At 34.6% G+C, this 19,203-nt stretch overlaps 1 protein-coding gene across 2 annotated transcripts in view; it reads right to left on the reverse strand.

Annotated features, from left to right (window-relative positions):
* Epyc (epiphycan) overlaps positions 1 to 15,583 on the reverse strand; it is a 33,814-nt gene extending 18,231 nt beyond the window's left edge. The window contains exons 1-2 of one of the 2 annotated variants that reach the window (XM_003475848.4): positions 15,424 to 15,583; positions 10,027 to 10,195 (exon numbers count right to left, since the gene is read on the reverse strand). In XM_003475848.4, coding sequence (XP_003475896.1) covers positions 10,027 to 10,182 — 156 coding nt within the window. In that variant the 5' untranslated portion in view covers positions 10,183 to 10,195; positions 15,424 to 15,583. Of the gene's footprint in view, positions 1 to 10,026; positions 10,196 to 12,582; positions 12,673 to 15,423 lie in introns of those variants that run through there. The other variant, XM_063255288.1, reaches the window with a different exon arrangement.
* Positions 15,584 to 19,203: the final 3,620 nt, after the last annotated feature.

Consider the following 19,203-nt stretch of genomic DNA (forward strand, 5'->3'; position numbering starts at 1 on the left):
GTACTGAAAAGAAAACTATTTGGAACCTCCCAAACTCCAGCACTTTATTTCTGATGAGATAATACCATTGCTTTATGACTATTTTTGTTTTAATCCCTTCCCTTCCTTATACACAGCTAATTGTTCATTGTGACATAGCCTTTATTGAGGCACAACACAGAACAGAACAAAGGATTCTGCATGAATCAGCTCTGTAATAACATAAGCCAAAAGACAAGCTATTTTTCCCAGGGATTACTAGCTTCCAAATTATTGACTATCATAAATTTTGCAGTTATTAGCATAATAGCAATCAGACAGGCAATAAAAGAAAATTGCTAAGACTGGTTTATTGGCCCTGACACCACACTAGCCTTTGGAATCTCACTTCATTCTTTCTGGTACTACAATTTACTAAGTCCCTGCAAACTCAATTTTTTCTTTGCATTTGTTCCATATGAACTATAGTCATAGCAAGAGTTGCATATTTTTTATCTTAAATATATGGGGCTTGATTTCTTTCATTTTAGACTCTTTAATTGGAATTTTGTGCCAGAATTCCAAGGAGAACATTTGCAAAAGGACTTACTAGCCTCAATATCTCTTAGATATATTTGGTTTGTCTGGAATGTGTCCAGGATTGGAATGTGTAGATTATATTAGTGCATGTCCTGTAACCCTTTAAAGCTCACACTGAATTGTAGTAAGAAGACTGACATAAAGCCATTGTGATTATTTTTATGGCCTCCCTGTCTACATCTCAATAACTGAAATCCCAACAGTTAACAAAATCATAAAGTAACATTACTTAAATGATTGCATGGGCTGTGTTAAGGATAAGGTGAAAAAATACAAAGCAAGTGTTTTTGTATCTAGAAAACTTCAGGTAGTCAGGATTTATAAACTTTGCCCCAGGATTGTAACAGAGTGATACGTGCATTGTGTGGGAAGATATTCTGAATATTAGGCATGTTCTTGGAAAACTACTCAGGATAATAGGACTTCAAGTCCTGGATTAGAAAATACATCCAAGTAGCATTATTCAACTAAGATATACAAAGATTCCCAAGAATGTTAAGGACTGCAATGCTTTTTGGCAAACTCTTAAGTGATCGAATATCACTCCCCAAGACAAAATATACAGAACTATATAAAAACACAAAAGTGGGGACCCAGAAGAAATGAGAAATTAACTGAGAGAAAAGCACATGATTAGCACAGTATACAGCGTTAGAGAAATAAGGCCCATGTCCATTTTTTTTTTTTTTTTTTTTTTTTTAACGAAAGCACCTGAGTGACCCTGACAGAATAGCTGAGGGAAATCAAATGGAACTTGGGTCTCATCCGCAAATATTCTGATTTCTCTGCTCTGTGTGTGGTTTAGGCAATGGGGTTTTTTAAAGTGCTAAAAGTGATTCACATTTTTTTTTTTCCAAGGCAGAGAATGACTGCTTCTGAGAAATCATTTGTTCTGTAGAATAAGGAGCAGGGGAAAGAAATGCTAATCAAATCCTTGACCATTGAAATGTTCAGCGAAGTCTCCGTGGGAAGGTGGTAAAAGCTTTGTTTTTCCGTACTCCTACCCAGCCCTACGGACATAGGTTTCAGAGTCTGCAGCAGCGTGGTTCAGGGATGTATGAAGCTTGATTCTCCAGCTGAGTAAAGAAAATATGAACAATGAGATAAACTAAGAGATAAACTTCCTGAATTCCACTGCAGGGGCCAAGTGCAGAAACTGCTGGGCGCATTGCATCCAGCTGGAGAATATTTCTGGCTGAAATTTGTTATTCATGGGAGCCTGTCACCTGACAGCACAGCAAGAACCAGGAACACAATGCTTGACATGAAAATGAGAATTCAGGGGCTTTGAATATGTAGAAAGAGCATAAAATCTTCAGGAAAGACCGCATGACTGAGATTGCCAGTGTTACTTATTTACACACTCTGCTGGAAAGCAGGAAGGGCTCAGACTCTGAAAGAAGAGACAGCACCTTAGAAGGCCTGTTTGTTTGTTTGCTTTCTCCCTGCCTCATTGCTTCTCAAATATAGTCTCATCAAAAGAATGTGGAGCCCTTGGTGACTCAGAGGTCACTAGGTGCCCCTCAGGAGTTTCTGACTCCTTGCTCTGGAGTAGAACCCAAGTATTTGCATTTCATACTGGCTGATACTTCACACACCTTGCCCGCATGTACAGAAGCACAGTTTAAGATTGGAAAAACATGATGTCATAACTTAAATCCCGATAGAAGACTTGCTTAAAATTTTTTTTGAGGGTTTATACTGTAGACCACAGGCAATGGACACTAACTGACCTACCTTTGTAGGAGGAGAAACCAAGGATGTTTTTCCCAATTTATGACTTTCCGACTTTTTCGCTAGGTCCCTTTTTAGATATCTGGTAAACTATATGATGTCCTCAGGGTATGTACTTTTCCCCTAAATGTAACAATTTTAGGAACCCAGAATTAATTTGTCCCTAAAATGTGATATGACAGAATCAGCGTTGTGATACTGTTGTGTGAATGATTAACCCTCTGTTCTCTTTAAATATGAAGCTCATAAAAGACTTAATACCAAACTAATACAGATTACATGCCACTTAAGGAGCTATAAGAACTATAACTATATGCACTCAGGCTGTACTTCCTGAAAGAATCCGATTTGACTCAAACACCAAAAATCTATGTAACTGAGTTGAAGCAAAAAGAAATAGAAGACAAGAAATACGGTTTGTGTTCTAATCCATTTAAGTCTGACTATATTTAAACTATATTTTGGAAGATGCTTTGTAGTAGTTCACTTTTGTTGTAACCAAATATTTGAGGCTGAGTAGCGTATAAAGATAAGAGGTTTATTTAGCTTGCAGATTGGATGCTGAAAGTTTAAGACCAGACTTAGCAGCAGGTAGTATCATGACTCAAGCATAAACAAAAGAAAAACATTTCATGTTGATACAGGAAGCCGTAGAGACTATGGATGGACCAGTGATTCTCTTGCATAATAAATTTCTCAAGTCAACTAACCAAGGAACATAATAATTATTTTATTTTCAAATTCTTATTCCTTGACTATTTCCAGGTAACATATATGACTCTCATGTAAAAAAGAATTGCAACCTTGGTCATAAATGGGTTAATGGTCCACCTGTCCAGGCAGATGTAGAAGTGATTATCCTCCTCTCTTTATTTGTTTAGGATATGCCCTTGTCAATCAATTCCTAATCATCAACACAGCTCATCAGCAGATATTATTTACATCATAAAGCTGTCTTTAATTCAATTTTCAATGTATTTGATATATTGAATGCTATTTGGAAAATTACTCAAGTGCAGGCCAAATTTTCAGTAAAAAAAATGGAATTTTGAATTTCACCTGTCTTCTAAATTGTTCCACACCATTGCAAAAATAAATCTTCAAGTTACTCCTCTTTGTAACATTATGACAACAGTTCACTACCAAATGTGTTAGAGGCCTCTGAGCTGCTACGTCTGGCTTACTTAAGATGTCTTCTTATGGATTAAAGTACTGGCATGGAGATATTTGAAACATAACAGAATTCTGCTTTGAACACAAGCCTGGTGCTCAATTTTTTAAAAGTCATCTGTATTATCTAAAAGAATATGACCGTAAACGTTTGGCAATAGAAGCTGTATTTTATTTCCTACTTTATCTTGAAATGGATGAGAAAGAAATGTTTTTGGCAAAGATTGCTCAATCCTATTTCTGACAAAGCAGCTTTCAGTTCAGGGGGATCATCTTACCTCTTGCTATCTTAAAGACTTTGACACCTAAGGAGCTGTTTGGAGATTGAGCTTACTATAATCACTTGAAAATTTTGGGCTTTTTTATTTCTAGTAATCAACTTACTTAATTTCAGAGAAAAAAAATATCTCAATATTGAACACAGTTAAAAGAAGTCAGTCTTATGGAGAAGCAGATAAAAATAATGGGGCTTTTGGTGCCAGACTTTCTCTTTTCATGTTTAAAATATCTGGTTTATATTTTACTCTGCAACTTTTTTCATGATTTTGAGTAAAATTCTTTCTTTTTCTCCTTCCCGTTCCCCTTCTTCTTCTTTCTCTTCCTCCTCCTCCTCCTCCTCTTTCTTCCTCTTCTTTTTGCTACTGAGAACCAAAAGTGCAGGACCTTACACTTGCCAGGCAGGTGCTTGTGGCTCTGGGCTATATTCCCTGACCTTAAACTAAATTTTTATCCTCAATAATTCTTATTAAATAGGAACAACAATAATATCATCTCATTTCCAAGGATAGTTTCCATTAGCTTATATTTAAGGCACTATAAATTATATGTCTGTAAATACAGAGAAGTCATTGGCAAAGGCTATCAGTATTTTTTTTCTCAATGAGCTTATATGATTGTATATTTTTGCTGCTTCTTCATTAGTTGTGTTTTAAAATAAGAAGCAAATGGCTTAACAGTGTCTTTAAAAAGGTTATATGGGAAGGCAGTCAGATAGCTATATTAAAATCATTTAGCAAATTCTTCTCTGCCTTCCTCTGGAGCATCTTTAATAGAGAGATTAGTTTTTATTCTTCAAACCATCCAGAAAAGAATATTTAACTCATGTTGATGGAGTTAAAATCTCTTTTTTAAGTATGAGGAGTTGGAAATGCAAATCATGTGTTTCAAATTGTAACCCTATACTATATAAATTGACAGTTACAAATAAAAGTATAAAACATATTTATTGTCAATAAAAGAAGTAATAGTAGACATATCTTGTTCATATAATACATAGATAATTTTTTAGACTTTCCTGTGACAAAGTTGGATACTAAATTATTAAATTTAGAAAACTTTTCTTATAAAATGGACTTTGATTCTTCTCAAGCAATTTCTAGTGTTATATCAACACATATTCTAACATCATTTTACATGGTATCACATTACAATGATAACAGGAGAAAAGAACCCTTCCTTAATTGTTTATTGATAGGATGCCTTTAGCTGAGTTCTCACCCATTGCAACTTTGCCAAATTTAATTTTCTTTTATTTGAGGAACATTATAGCTTCTTCCCTGAATTCCACTTTTCCTCAATATCAATTATTTGATTTCAGTGGCAGTTCTTTTCCAATAGGGATGCTTTTAAACAACTGTTTGGTCTCTTTAGGAAGATTCAGACTCAATTTTAAGCCAGGAATGTAGCAGGATACTGACTGTGGTCAGCTGGTACTGATACTAGTATATTTGATGTTATTTATTCAAGAATGTGTATCTCATCTCATCTCAGGAAAGAAATGATACCATTTGAGAACACTGAATGATAATACTTCAAAAATCTACACAGGAACTTGGTTGATAGGAAAATAGTGGTGGAAGTCATATTAAATTGGGCATGAATGAGACAAAAACTGGGCACCACACTGCTAAGCAGGCAAGACAAAGTAATATGCTCTTTCAGTGCTAAAATATAGCCCACAAAATAAGCAAATTCCTTAAAACTTGCAATGCTACATTGAGGCCTTAGAGAAATTTCTCTTCTACACCTTCCTAAAGAATTATAGTGTAATTTCATTGTGCACAACCTCCAAACTTTCTTACAGTAAATATAATTAAGAGCTACACAGTATAACAGTTCTTGGTATTTATGGAAAATACATAAACATTGTAGGTGCAATTGAATAAAAGCAATAGGTAAGGCTCGATTAGTGTAGCATCAATGAAATGACTTAACTATCTGCATGGAGCCAAAAGCATTTTGCTGGCGCAGTGCAGTCCATAGCTTTCCACAGCCTTCATAAATCCTAAAAGTGCTACTCAGTGATTTGCTAGAAAAAGGCTACTCCAGGGCAGGGCCAATGTTGCCTTTAGAAAATGATTTGAGGTCATTTCCAACCTAAAAGAAATGACTTACCAATAACCCAGAAACTAAACTTTCAAAATGGAAAACCTCAAATAACTACCTTATTTGAAAACACAGTCCCAAACTGTGCAATGGATTCTTTTTTTAAAAAAAAAATTGTACTTTTCAGATAGTATGCTATTAGAATTGAAAAATTAGTAAATGTGTGTGTGTGTGCATATGTACATACTGCTTACTCAAGTTACTGTCCAGACCCAAATTACAGAATTCGTAATAGTATTCTTTGAAGTATTCTTAAGTATTTCATTCTTACAAGTATTAGATAACAAGGTTATAGCTAAAGCTTATTTCTATCTCACATTATTCAATAATAAAATAATGCTTTTCTTTTTCTAAGAGTTTTGGCACACCTACATTTGCTGGGAAAAGACTACTCGGGCAGGCCTAATTTCCTTTTTGATTTAAAAGGAAATTTGGAAAAAGGCAGAAATGGAGACAGGGTAGTATAATCTTTTATGACGCTGTTGAAAATGACTTTCTGATATGAGACGATCCTATCACTATGACTACATTTCATTAGATTTTAATCTTAAGTTATCTAACTCTTGTTTGTGTTAATATCTTCAGATACTTAATGAGAATCACAATAACACTTTTGAATTTTGTTGTGAAAAATAAATAAAGAAACTAGCCTAAAATGGTACTTTGAACATACTAAGCACCCATTCAGTATTCACTATTATTCAACAGAAAACAAAAGTTCATATTTTGTTCATGTAGCCTGTACCTAATTACTATTTGCACTATTAAACTAAATGAAAATTCATTTAAAATTCAACAATTTATGTCACACCAATACATTTATCCACTGTTAAATACCACTGTGATAGGATTCTTCAGTTGAAATCTTGCTTTATCTTAAAATACAATGAATTCTGAATGTTTTAGATTATCAAGAATCAAAGAAATCATCAGTCTCCATGCAGTAGTACTACTCAAAACAAAAAATAATTTTTTTCAGACTTACAGAAGACAATGAATGCAGCAGAAATCTGCAAAGCACAGTTGAGCCCTAACACTGGTTTTGAGGAGTGTGGTTTTGTTGATTAAGTAGTTTAGGTCAGCCTCACTTAGATAATACCCCTTCCCTAAGTTCAACTATGCCATATAGCAACCTCATTATAGGAGTGATATGCCAGTATATCTATGATGCTAGGTCATATAGAGGGCTAGATGGCAGAGGATAAACCTTAAATGACATCTTAGAATTTTGTCTAAATTATATTTCAAGACTTTTCAGGATCCATTAGTCAAAGCCTAATCCAAAGAGTCTGATACACTAGCCCACGATGCCAAGTTTTATAGTCAATCAGAAAGAAACTGAAATGCATTTTGGAAGTATTAGTCAGTGGTCCCATAAAGTCATAGTTTTACAATATATTATTATCTTTTTACAGAACAGATAAATTACAGGCTAAAACAGGCAAAATCATGCCATTGACATTGATGATAAAAGTCTGGAGAACCTGATTATCATACTGTTTTATATTCTTTACTCTCAGGGGCTTTTTCAAATCATCTGTACCTTACAGGGGTGTTACCATGTTCACTTAGAAAGTTTCATGCAGGACCAAGTCTATTAGGGCAACTTACCTTAATACAGATGAGATAAATAAGCTTATTAAGAGGCACCAAAATCTGAGCTTCTTGGATTGCATTCAAGAAATCAGTGAAATTAATACTGTTGCTAAAATCTGTTAATATAACTAGGTTTACTGGCATTATTTCATGTCATTTCATAATAACTTTTACAGTAGTGCTTTGTGTGTAAAATTTGCACTAATACTTTGTTAATGTCTGAGCCAAAGTTTCAGATCAGAGTTCTTGTATTATCTTATGTGTCATACTGTTTTTATATTTCTTCTCTTATAAATAGCATGTGGGTAGATTGGTTGGATGATTGTCATTTACTACTGAATTAAGTTAGTAAATATTTTTTGAAAATTAAATAATGTATATTTTACAATTAAAAATTCACTTTTCATTATAACTTACGCATATCTGTATCTGTATCATCTCTCTGTGAACCAGCTTTCCAATGGTGAATTGTTTTTAACACTTTCTAAATCAGGACTGAATAATATATTTCAATCAAGCACAGGAAATCTTTGGGGCTTTCTAAATTGGACAGTTCTTTAGGATTCTGAATTTTTCTTATGATTTTAGTTTCCTAGAAAAAAATTCTGCAAATAGCTGTGGATGATTACATGAGATGAAAACGGGATTGTATAGGGATATAGTGACAATGTTTTACATCCTGCAGAGACTTTATTAGGGGATATGTAAATACTGGAGAAAGGTCTATATCAAGTCGTCTTTACACAGATATGTTTATTAGCTTAAGTTTCTTGATGACAGGAAGAATTTCAGTATCTTATGAAAATGTGTGGTGATTTCTGGACAATCACAAGGATTCTGACAGAAGGAAAGAGGTTAAAAAAATTTCTGTAGAAAAATATTACTTCTTTGATAGTTTTGTCTAAAAATGCCCCAGTCCCAAACAATGCTTATTTTGTAATACTTTTTCATCTGAAAGGGATAAATAGAACCCTTGAATCTATACATTTACCTTTGTTAGAGGATTAGTTTATAATAATCATCAAACTTCTTCAAACATAACAATTTTTGATGTGGAATAGCATAAATTTGAACTTAAATATTTAATTTTGTACATAAAAGCATATATGCACTGAAAATGTTTGTTTTAGACTAGTGGAAAAAGTATCAAGATAGATGAGTTAACCACTGGAAAACCATCTTACACTCCACATGGATGTATAGAACAAGATTGGTCCTAATGATCACAAATTCTCATTGGAAAACCTCTTCAACATAAGAAAAACCATCTCATCAGGCACGGGAGGCAAATACCTCCCAGCATTTAGGAGGCTGACGCAGGAAGATTTCCCCCGAGTTCAAGGCCTGACAGGACTACATAGTGAGTTCATGACCATCCTGGATGGCAAAGTGAGACCATCTCTCAACACTATCCCTTTTCAAATTTGTGATATGAGCCATACAGTGAATATAAACAAAAAATTATAAAATAGATAAAATCTTGTGATATGAGCCATACAATAAATATTAACAAAAAATTATAAAATAGTCACAATCAAATGTGCAAAAGAAAGGTGATGTTTTTGAACCTGTAATTTTATTAAAAAGATGAAAATTCAATAAAACATTAGGGGAAATATCAGCTAGAAAGAATCAGGGGGGTAAGAATTAGAAGAAGGGGATATATGATAGATATGTATGTATATATAACATATATATATATATATATATATATATATATATAGAGAGAGAGAGAGAGAGAGAGGGAATAAGACTCTTATTGGATGTTTATAATATCTCCCTAATAAATATAACACATGACTAAGTTCCATAAAACTTCATTGCTTATGATTTTGTCTAAATATTTGTACCCTTGGTTATTAAAAGTAATTATTCTAAGAAACTTGATAGTGGAAAGGCTACCCAAAATACGTTATGATCCTTTACATATATATGGATATAAGTTCTGTTTGATTATGTGTAGATTTTGTCACATATATATTAATTATACTTTAGTATTTCAAGATCTGTTTTCTGACTGATGAAAACTATCCCATATCCTCCAGTTATGGGAAGAACCTAGCATACAATTATGCAGTCATCTTGTCAGATTTATGTAAAGGGCTGCATCCTGGCCAATGCCTACCTGGCTGCAGAGAGCCGGTCATTCAGGAAGGCGTATTCAGTCCTGGGAAGCGGTGCAATCCCAACCCTTCTCCTTTCTCAGTGTTTTCTGCAGTTCCTGCTAATTTATTTCAATCTCCCATTTTATTTACTCTAAATTTTCCTGCTTTTTGCATATGCATTCTTTAAACAATTCCTTCTCATGCTGACTGGCTTTCTCTCTAATTTTCCCTGTTATACCTTAAGATAAAAAATTCAATTTGATGATGAGATTTGACAAAATTACAGCGAACTGCAGGAAAGCAAAAGACTGTTTTAGTACTAACCTCTAAAATGTTGAGTATGTTCTGTAAAAAAGGTTGATGTGAAATTATTGAGATAAAACTCTTATCAATAGATGAAAATCTAATTGAAAAGAGCAGACCCAATCACCTTCACTATATGCTATTAAGATTCTCAAGAGTGGAAAGAATCAGTTACCTCTGCTTTCCCAATGGGGATGTTTTCATAGCTGTATGAACTATCCAGCGTGGCATCGTAGGTTTCGGAGTCATAGTTGATGATCTCTGGTGTTGGAGCAGTCATAGCAGCAACGAGGATGACAAGTCCCAAAACAAGCCTTGTTAACATTTTCATCTTTCCAAGTTTCCTAGTTATGAAACATTGACATGCACACATATTTAATTGGCAATAGTTTACAAATAATTTGCTATAATAGGAATGTTAAATTGATATCAGCCTTAAAGAAATCAAGCTGGTGGCTATATGTAGATAATGTATCAGAACAATAGATGAAATTAGATAGATGGCTTTTCAGGACCATTGGTACCAAATGTTCAAATCAAGGCACAAATTTATACACACCTTACTAGTAGACAGCTTAATTATGATGAAACTGATTTTATGAGAAAAAAATGGAGAAAATAAGATACAGAAAGTCAGTGATTCAAAGGAAGATCAAGAGAGATAGTGATTCACTTATCAAACTTTTTTTTTTTTTTTTTGTATTGGGGATTGAACTCCCTATGGCCTGATTGCAAGGCAGGCACTTATGCCCTTGAGCTGAATCCCCAGCCCCTGATTCACTTATTTATAAAGGTGTATCATTTACTAATTTTGACATTTAAAATGCGTTAAGATTCTTTCATCACCAGAGACACAAGCTTACGGATAGGAATAATGATAATGATATCTACAAATATCAGATCATTTGTGAATGAAGAAATCGAAACTATTTTGGTAGTCATACACCTAGTCTCATAATTCTTCCATCAACATTTATGCTTAGGCATTTCCAAAATAAACTTTTTACACTATTATTTCTTTGTTGTCTTAGATCATATAAATACTTGCATAATTTAATGTGCATATAAATTAATATTTCATGCACTACTTTTCAAAGTAAATAAAACAGACAGCAAAACTACTTTCCACTAGTCCTTAGTGTTTTATTTTGATTCTTAACAGTTGTCACAGGTAAACACTCTAAATCAACATGAATATTTGTCTAAAGTCCAATATTTAGGAAGAGTCCATTAGAAAAGGATTTACACACAGGATTAGAGAAAACTATCTTTTTATAATTCATTAATAAGCATAATTCTTATTTTCCATTATAAAATAAAACTGGAGTGTTCTTTCAAGGTCTTATATTTAATCATTTTCTCTTTGTATATATTCATTTGGATACATTTTAGTTTAAGGCAAAAACATTATGCTTAATTATAAATACTTCAGTTGATCCTATAAAAAGCACTTATAGTCATGATTTACTCAGCAGGCAATATATTGTAGAACTGTTTATCAAGTGCCCACTTTTAAAAGGTTTTATATTGGGGACACATTGATTGTGCTTTAAGTGCATGTGGTGTTAATATTCATGCACACATGTAAAAGTGAATTCATGGTAAATACTACTTTTATAGGTTTATGCACTGCCAAACAAGCTGACCGTCAGCTCTTTGAAAGAAAGGCTCTATGAAGCAGGTTCAGGCAAAAGGCTGTGAAGTTCCCCTGAGAATAAGAAGCAGCACAAGGAGCCCCTTTTTATTCCCTGCAGCTTTTTTCAAACGAATTTTTGATGCACACTGAATAGACTAAGCCTCTATTTCACTTGATTTTACACAAATCTTTGCAGGACTGCAGATTTGGAACTGTTCTGGGTAATTACCAACCAAGTCTTACTTTTAAAAAAATGTATGATTTGCTAAGCTTCCCTAAACCATCGCCCCATATTCAAGCAGTGGCACTAACAGGGGCTAGAAAGCTACAATTCTGACAGCTTCTACTGTTCAAAGAAGCTATGCCTTTGCCAATGTTTTTCTTTTCTTTCTTCCTACTTTACGGTTGATTATAAATGATGACATATCTAAGTTTCCTTACATTTACAATAGTCTCTAGAACTACCAGCAGTAACAATCTGAGAGAAGCAGAGAAATATGAAGAGCATCTACCTATCGTCAGTTTATAACTATCTTTTTTTTTCAAGTCACTTTTAGTATTTAATGAAGTTTCTTAATTGAAACTTTTAATTGGTTGTTCACTTTATACCATTCCATAATATTTTGAAACTGTATGTATATTTAAATTCTTAGAACAATTATCTGAAAAGAAACACTCAAAATGCATGATGCCATGTGGTCACTAACTTATTTTAAAGTGCTTATACTAGCCACATTTTCTCTCCTGGCATAATACTTTCACCAATATCAATCAATACTACTTGTATCTATTGCCAAAGTTTGTGGTCTGTGTCTGAGCTCTTGATCTAAGGAATACATTGGAAACTACTATAATTTTATTGGCATCTGTTACAACTACTAACATCAAATATTTTCTCTGTTTATTACGGTCTAAGCAAATTCAGAACTTTGATTATTCCAAAAAATAAACAAAGAAAGTCAACAACAAAATTAAACCAAGTACAGTGGTTCAAATTTTACAGAGAGATATTAAAGCAAGTTGCATTATTTTTTAAAGGATGTAAAAGTAGACAGTAATACCTTAACCATGAAGTGAGCAAGTGTGAAAACTTACCTTTGGCTCCCATTTGGAGGAATGGCACGAAGTAACCAAAGATGTAGAGCCAGGGGTATTTGCCCCTGACCAATGGATGTGAACTCTGTCCTGTGGGAGGTGGGATTTATAACACTCAGCTTTTTGTTTGGAGAAGTTAACCTTGAGAAATGCTTCTCTGTCATTAAAAACCCCAAAATTATTTTAACATAGCCCAAGCTAAACAGCAAAATCCAAATTGCATAGTCTATAAAACTCTTGAAATTGTGCTAATGGAGTTATAATTGCCTATGTGTCCACCTTCAAAATTTTAAGTGGAAAAGGTTGATTTTAATGTACCTCATCTGTAATAAATTCATCAAATAAGAAAGGAAGTTAATGTAGAAATAAATACTATAGATGAGTATTTCATGAGTATTCTACTAGGAAATAATTTTCCCAAACCTTGCATGTCTTGAATTCCTTTCTTCTCTTTTCATTAATGTTAAGTGAAATGTAATAAATGTTACAAAAGGCTTACCTGTTTAAATTTGGCTAAGTAAAAATGATACCTGAATAATTTTGATTGCTTGGAATGCTTTAATAATGATAAACAATGAACATTTTGCATGAAAAATTAAAAGAATTATGTTTATAAATAATGCATAAAGATAACCTGAGCTCTGGAAAGAAAATGCTCTTTTTGTGTTGTTCTTCAACTATCACAGCCAACCAAATCAAATTACAGGAATAAAAATCCCTGAATACAAGGTTTTTCTTAGAATCTTGATACCTGACATGGTTTGTGAGACTGTTTTGTTATAGATATGGAGATTAAAACTGGGTGTTAAATTTTAATTTCTCACTCTCATGCTGTAAAAGTTGCAGAGAAAGGTGAAATTTAAATCTTTCATTCCAGTATATTTTATGTAAATCTGATTCATTGGACCAAGAAATCTGTCCTCTCTGGCCAAAATGAATAACTATTTGAGCTTTGAAAGCTGGTTTAGTCGGTGAGCAAAGTGATGGGGAACAATACTGCCCGTCTGTAGGATTCTCTCCCTGGCCTTTGTGGTTCTTCCCAACTTTCATTGCTCCTAAAGCAGCTTGGGCCATCTCATCCGTCCACCATCACTGTCATACGGTTACTCTCAAATGACCAGCCCTTTGTGTGCTTTCTTTTTCGGGCAAACAGTATCATTTGGGATGGAAGTAATCATAGTGGGTAGTGTATAAAATCTAGCAAGAAGTAGACAGACCGTCTAGAGCTAAGACTAGCTGTTATCTGTAAAGTCTCCACCCAACATACAATACTTTTAAAAGCATTACTTGAAAACATATAAATCTGAGCTTCCATGCCAGCTTTGTTTAGCAGCAAGTTCCCACACTAAATTAAATCACTTCAGGTATTATTTATTGATCCTTTCAACACATTCTTTTTTTTTTTAAATTGGTACCAAACTCAGGACCGCCTGCTTGCAAGGCAGGTACTTATGCCGCTGAGCTAAGTCCCTTGCCCCATCAACACATTCTTAAGCAGAGTAGTTATCACTCTTCAGAGATGTGAGGACCACAACTCGGGTCAACTGCAGTGATCCAGTGTCACATACGAAATGAAGAGAAAACTGAATTAGGTCTTTGGATGTTTTTCTTTTGAGGAAAATGAGAAACTAAGAAGGTTCTGGAAATACTCTGTTACCTAGAATCTATTTCAAGTCTTGTTTACATGTAAACATTTTAAAATCTTGTTTTTTGGTAATTTGTAATAAATATAGATTAATAGAATGTCCATGATAAAACTAACACTTCTTTCTGTTTCCTCATTGTTTAATTTAGTATCGTACATTATCAGGTGACAGAGATTTGGCTTCTTTGTAGTCCCTTGCTTTTTTGCAGGGTTGTGGCTGAATCAGCTAAACTATTTCCAGAAATAATAGTTTCAGGCAATTCTTCAGTGACATGTTGCAAAGATGCCTTTCTCAGGCTTCAGAACACCATGAGAACTAGTATCTACTAGTATATTTGAAGTTGCATTTGCATGAAAATTTAAAACCAAGCTATTTGCCTTAGGACAGAATTGAAAGCGGAAATAATCTCTCCAACTTTTATTCCTCCAAAGTAAAAAGACTTTCACCTTTATTCAGAAAAACTGATAATTTGCTAAATCATTTCTCCTGATCTTATTTGGACTCATTTCAATATTTCAAAATCTACTTTGAACTGTAGAAGCTCTGGTGGGTATGAATCTCATGAGCTCCTAATCACCACTCAGCACTGAGGAAGGATTAATTACCAGTTTCAGCCTTTCTTATCCTTGGTAAATATCTTCTACTTTCATGACAATTTTCTTAACAGAGCCCAAGTTTAGTTATCAGAAAGCCTTAGGGTATTGCTTACTATTTAGTCACTGAGGTTTTGTGGCTTTTTTCCCTTTTAAATGCCAAAATATTTCACAAAAATTTTTGGCTACTAATCTTTGCAAAATTTGTTAAAAATTATCTTCCTTGCTTTGACAGAATTAATTTCAAACAAAGCAGTCTTGCAGTGTTCTGTAGCAGTAGTGAGTAGAGCCCAGCACACATGCCAAGGACAGCCATGTCTGCCCTTGCCACTGGCCCCAAAGACAGAATCATTAAGACCTGCAGAAGAATAGAAACTGATCCCACCCTCTTCATTGTAAATAGTAAGACCACTGCTTGCATCCTTCAGTTACCTTTTTATAAAGGACTGTTAGGATGAATCCAAGATGCCTCAGAGATCTTCTGCTCACCAGTAAAGCACAAAATGTCACCATAACCTCACTGTGTGGTCCGTATTGCTCCATGTGATCCACTCTTCCCCTCCTAGCATCTTTTAAACCTGACTTGTAACCTACAAACTCACCTTTGTCCTCCATTACTTTAGAAAAAAAAAAAGAACACTTCGTTTGCCTTCAAGGAATCTGGCTGTCTCCTATTGCAGAGTTTCTGCTGCCTTTTCTGTTGAAGCAATTGCTGTTGCTCTTGCTTATTTATGTAATTCAAGCGTAGGGGACTCTTTTCTTCCTAACAAAATTGCTTTCCAAGTGGCTTCTTCTCATTAATTTTACTCATCTTGGAAGTCACGACACTTTGCCTAGTTGCCTGTGGATTCTTCCCTGCCGTCGGCTGCCTGACCTCCTTACTCATGATTTTGTTTCCCTTCCTAGTATTCCTGCCCAGTGACATGACCTTGCATGGGCATGATCCATCTGTCACAGTCACTTGCTAATCACTGACACACAGTACCTGAAACCCACAGTTTACAGGGGAGATTTATTTTGGCTCAGTTTCAAAAGCTTTAGCCTGTGGTTGGCAGGCACAAATGTAGACATAACAGGATGAAAGGGGTGGCATAGAGGAAAGTTGCTCATCTCATGGAGAACAGAGGGCCAGAGCCAAGGGAGGAGCCAGAGATAAAAGTGACCCCCATGATCCAGCTCCAGTCAGGCCTCTCCACGTAACATGGCACTCAGCCCCCGTGAGTACAGTAAAAATGAATCCAGCGATGAATCTGGTTTCCCCACGTTCTAATCATCTTTCACATCTGCTCTTTCTTCTCCCACATATGATAAACTATGAACACTGTATCGTTGAAAATCACACAGCAGTAATTAGCTTCATTTCGTATTCTTAAAGATAAACTTCAATAGCAGCTGCTAGATCCAAAGTGTTTCTCATGTTGAATTCATTTCTAATTCTCAGATAATTATTTTACAGCATAGCTTTATCTTCACACCGAGAACAACCATGAGTCATTTGTAGGAAAATGGTTACACCTTGAGACCTTCATAATAAATGAATTATATCGCATGCATGTTTAAATATTGCAGGATTTTTCTTTTATGAGAAACCCAAAACATAAAGAGCAAAATAAAGATAACAAGAGGTGGGGAGAGAGATATTTTACAAACTAGAAGTGGATCAAGAGATGGAGGATGGGGGAGAATCATATAAAAAAAGAATTAAATTGTGTTATATACACATACCAGCTCCCCACAGGGAAGATAATCATGTGATGAAAACACGTACAATTAAAAAGAATTAAAATTTTAAAAATTGGTTGATTTGAAAGAGTCATGAACATATTAGTGTGAATTCTCAAAATTATGTATCTGGTTTCAAAGTAGTAAATATGCACACAAATTTGTTTCATTTATACGACTAGCTCCTATTTGTTAGGGAAGAGACAGTTTTGTGTTTTTACTTGTTTCTTTATTCTTTGTAAGAGACAGTCTTTTTGCCTGTGAATTGTACTCTGAGTAACAATTTGGTCATTCTTTTAATATTGTGATACATGGTGGATTAACTATTGTTATTCTCTAATTATGTTTTATAACATTTTGAGTTTTTCACAGAGGACAAAAGAGTATTCTTTTAACCCTTTTAGTAATATATACTTGTATTATATTGTGCTAAACATGAAAATTTAAGAAATCTTATTTACTCAGGGATTACTTAAATATAATAATATTAGCCAACACTTGAACATCTGTTTTCTATGACATGACAAATCACTTCATGTGCATTGTGTCATCTAGTTAAGTATGACCTTACTACAGAAAAAAAGGAATGGGAGGAGTGATCAAACACATAATTAGCTTTCTACTGTCAAATCTAACAGCACTTAATATTCTACCCCTTTGATTCCCTTCTGGGACTGTGAAGGATTTACAAGTATGTCCTCCGCATGATGTCTAGGATATTATTCTCTCATCTTCTGAAGGTGTGTGTTTGTTTTGCTGTCTCGCCCTTCTTAGGAACTATCCTCTACAGATCAGTGCTGTGACTATATTACACATTCTCTGGCAGCAGGGGCGGAATGTTATTCTACACAAAACAGCTGAACTGAATAAAAACCAGTATAACACGGTGAAACCAGCAGCAATTCGGAAAGCAGGCTAATGACTGAGAAATTAGAAAGCAAATTATTTTAAAACAACAAAGTTAGACTCTTCTCTCTGAGATCAAATACATTTTAAAAATATTTCTACAAATGACTCACTCTATAAACTATTGAATTTTGACTTTTTCAATTGTACTCCATTAAAAATAGTGACTTTTGAACTCCACATTTGTATATCACTATTGTCCCATTTCTACGGTACTTTTAACAGGGAAAAATTCTCAAATAAATTCTATTCATTGGCTCTTTCCCCTTTCTCTGTTCCCATTAGTTCTCAAACCACTGCAGTGTGGCCTGTATATTCCACTGCAGCTTCTGGTCCTGTCTTATGACCTCAGCAGTCTATTTCTGTTTCAATGTTATTATTATATTTAACTTTTCCTACAACCTTATTGCCTTTGGGTTTTTTTTCTCTATCCAGCCTCTATTTTTGAAGTGCCTATGGTTTTAAACTTCATGATTCATCTTTTCTGTGTTTATCCTTTCTCCATGAGTGACCTGATCGATGCTATTCTTACAGTGGAAACACTATTAATGTAACTGATAATTCACATTTTGAATATTTACTCTAAGACTGTTGTTGTTTACTGCCCTTTTTAGAGAACAGAAAACTCAAATCTAAAGAAGTTAAGAGACTTCAACATGCGAGATGCAGCCCGACTGAAGGCGGAGGCATTCCTCCTGCAGAGCCCAAGTTCGAAGTCCAACACCAAGCTACCATCTTGTGCTTATGTCCCCAGCTCTGCGTTTCCAGCCTCCACATGGCACTCAGCTGCACTCTTGTAGGCCACCACATACTCGGAAGTTGGCATCTTCACTTGAATATTGCCTTATTCTGCTTTTTGTTATTTTAACTGAACACCACAGACTTTCTTCAAATCACAGCAAGGCTGAGATGTTCTAAGAGCGTGTTGTACACTTCTCGTAATGACTCCTGCTGGTGGAGACTGGGCAAAGTCTCAGGGTGGTACAGAACAGCCAGTGGGAAGACAGCAGCAGGTCCTTGCTCAGGTCTCTGTATTCCTTTTAAAACCAGAATCTTGTTTGAATGGTTTCTACTTTATGGACTCTTTAATTACCTAAATTCTCTGCCAAAGGGCCACCTATAGCTCCCTTTAACCTTAATTAACTTCTAAGTCTCCTAATGTCAGTCCAATTAAATTCCACATACTTCAAAGTTGTAAAAATAAAGCAAAACAAAATAAAATAAAGTTTCTACCTTCCTCAGATCTTCCAGTAGGGAAGAAATTTAAGATGAGTTTTATGGAGACATTCACAGCAACATCAAATTAGAAAATCATAGTATGCCTGAAATGATATTTTTTGGTCCTTTTAGCATAATCCAGAGTTTGTTCTCCTTTCTTTTGCATTTTTGATGACCTCATATCCACTTTCTCTAAAGGTGTAAAACCTTAAAAGTCTTGTAATTTTTTTCCCATCTTCCTAATGTCCCATCATTCCCTTCACCATCCAGTCTCGAAGGAGATCTGTTCTACCTCAAATGCATTTCTTCCCACTCTCCATTACCATCTGGAATACCAAAAGCAAGCAAACAAACAGACAAACAAATGAATAAAAGCAATACTACTGAATCTTCCTCTCGTATTTCTTTTGTGATTTCCAAAAAACAGTCAGGGAAGTAATAAATATGTAAAACATAAAACTCTTTTTTCTTGGAAAATATTAATTAGCGTCCTAGTCTCTCCTAGTAACAGTTAAGCTCCTAAACCACAATCTGAA

Source organism: Cavia porcellus, unplaced genomic scaffold (genome assembly GCF_034190915.1).
Source record: "Cavia porcellus strain 051 isolate PalLab524CR breed Dunkin Hartley unplaced genomic scaffold, mCavPor4.1 scaffold_8, whole genome shotgun sequence".
NCBI lineage: Eukaryota > Metazoa > Chordata > Mammalia > Rodentia > Caviidae > Cavia > Cavia porcellus.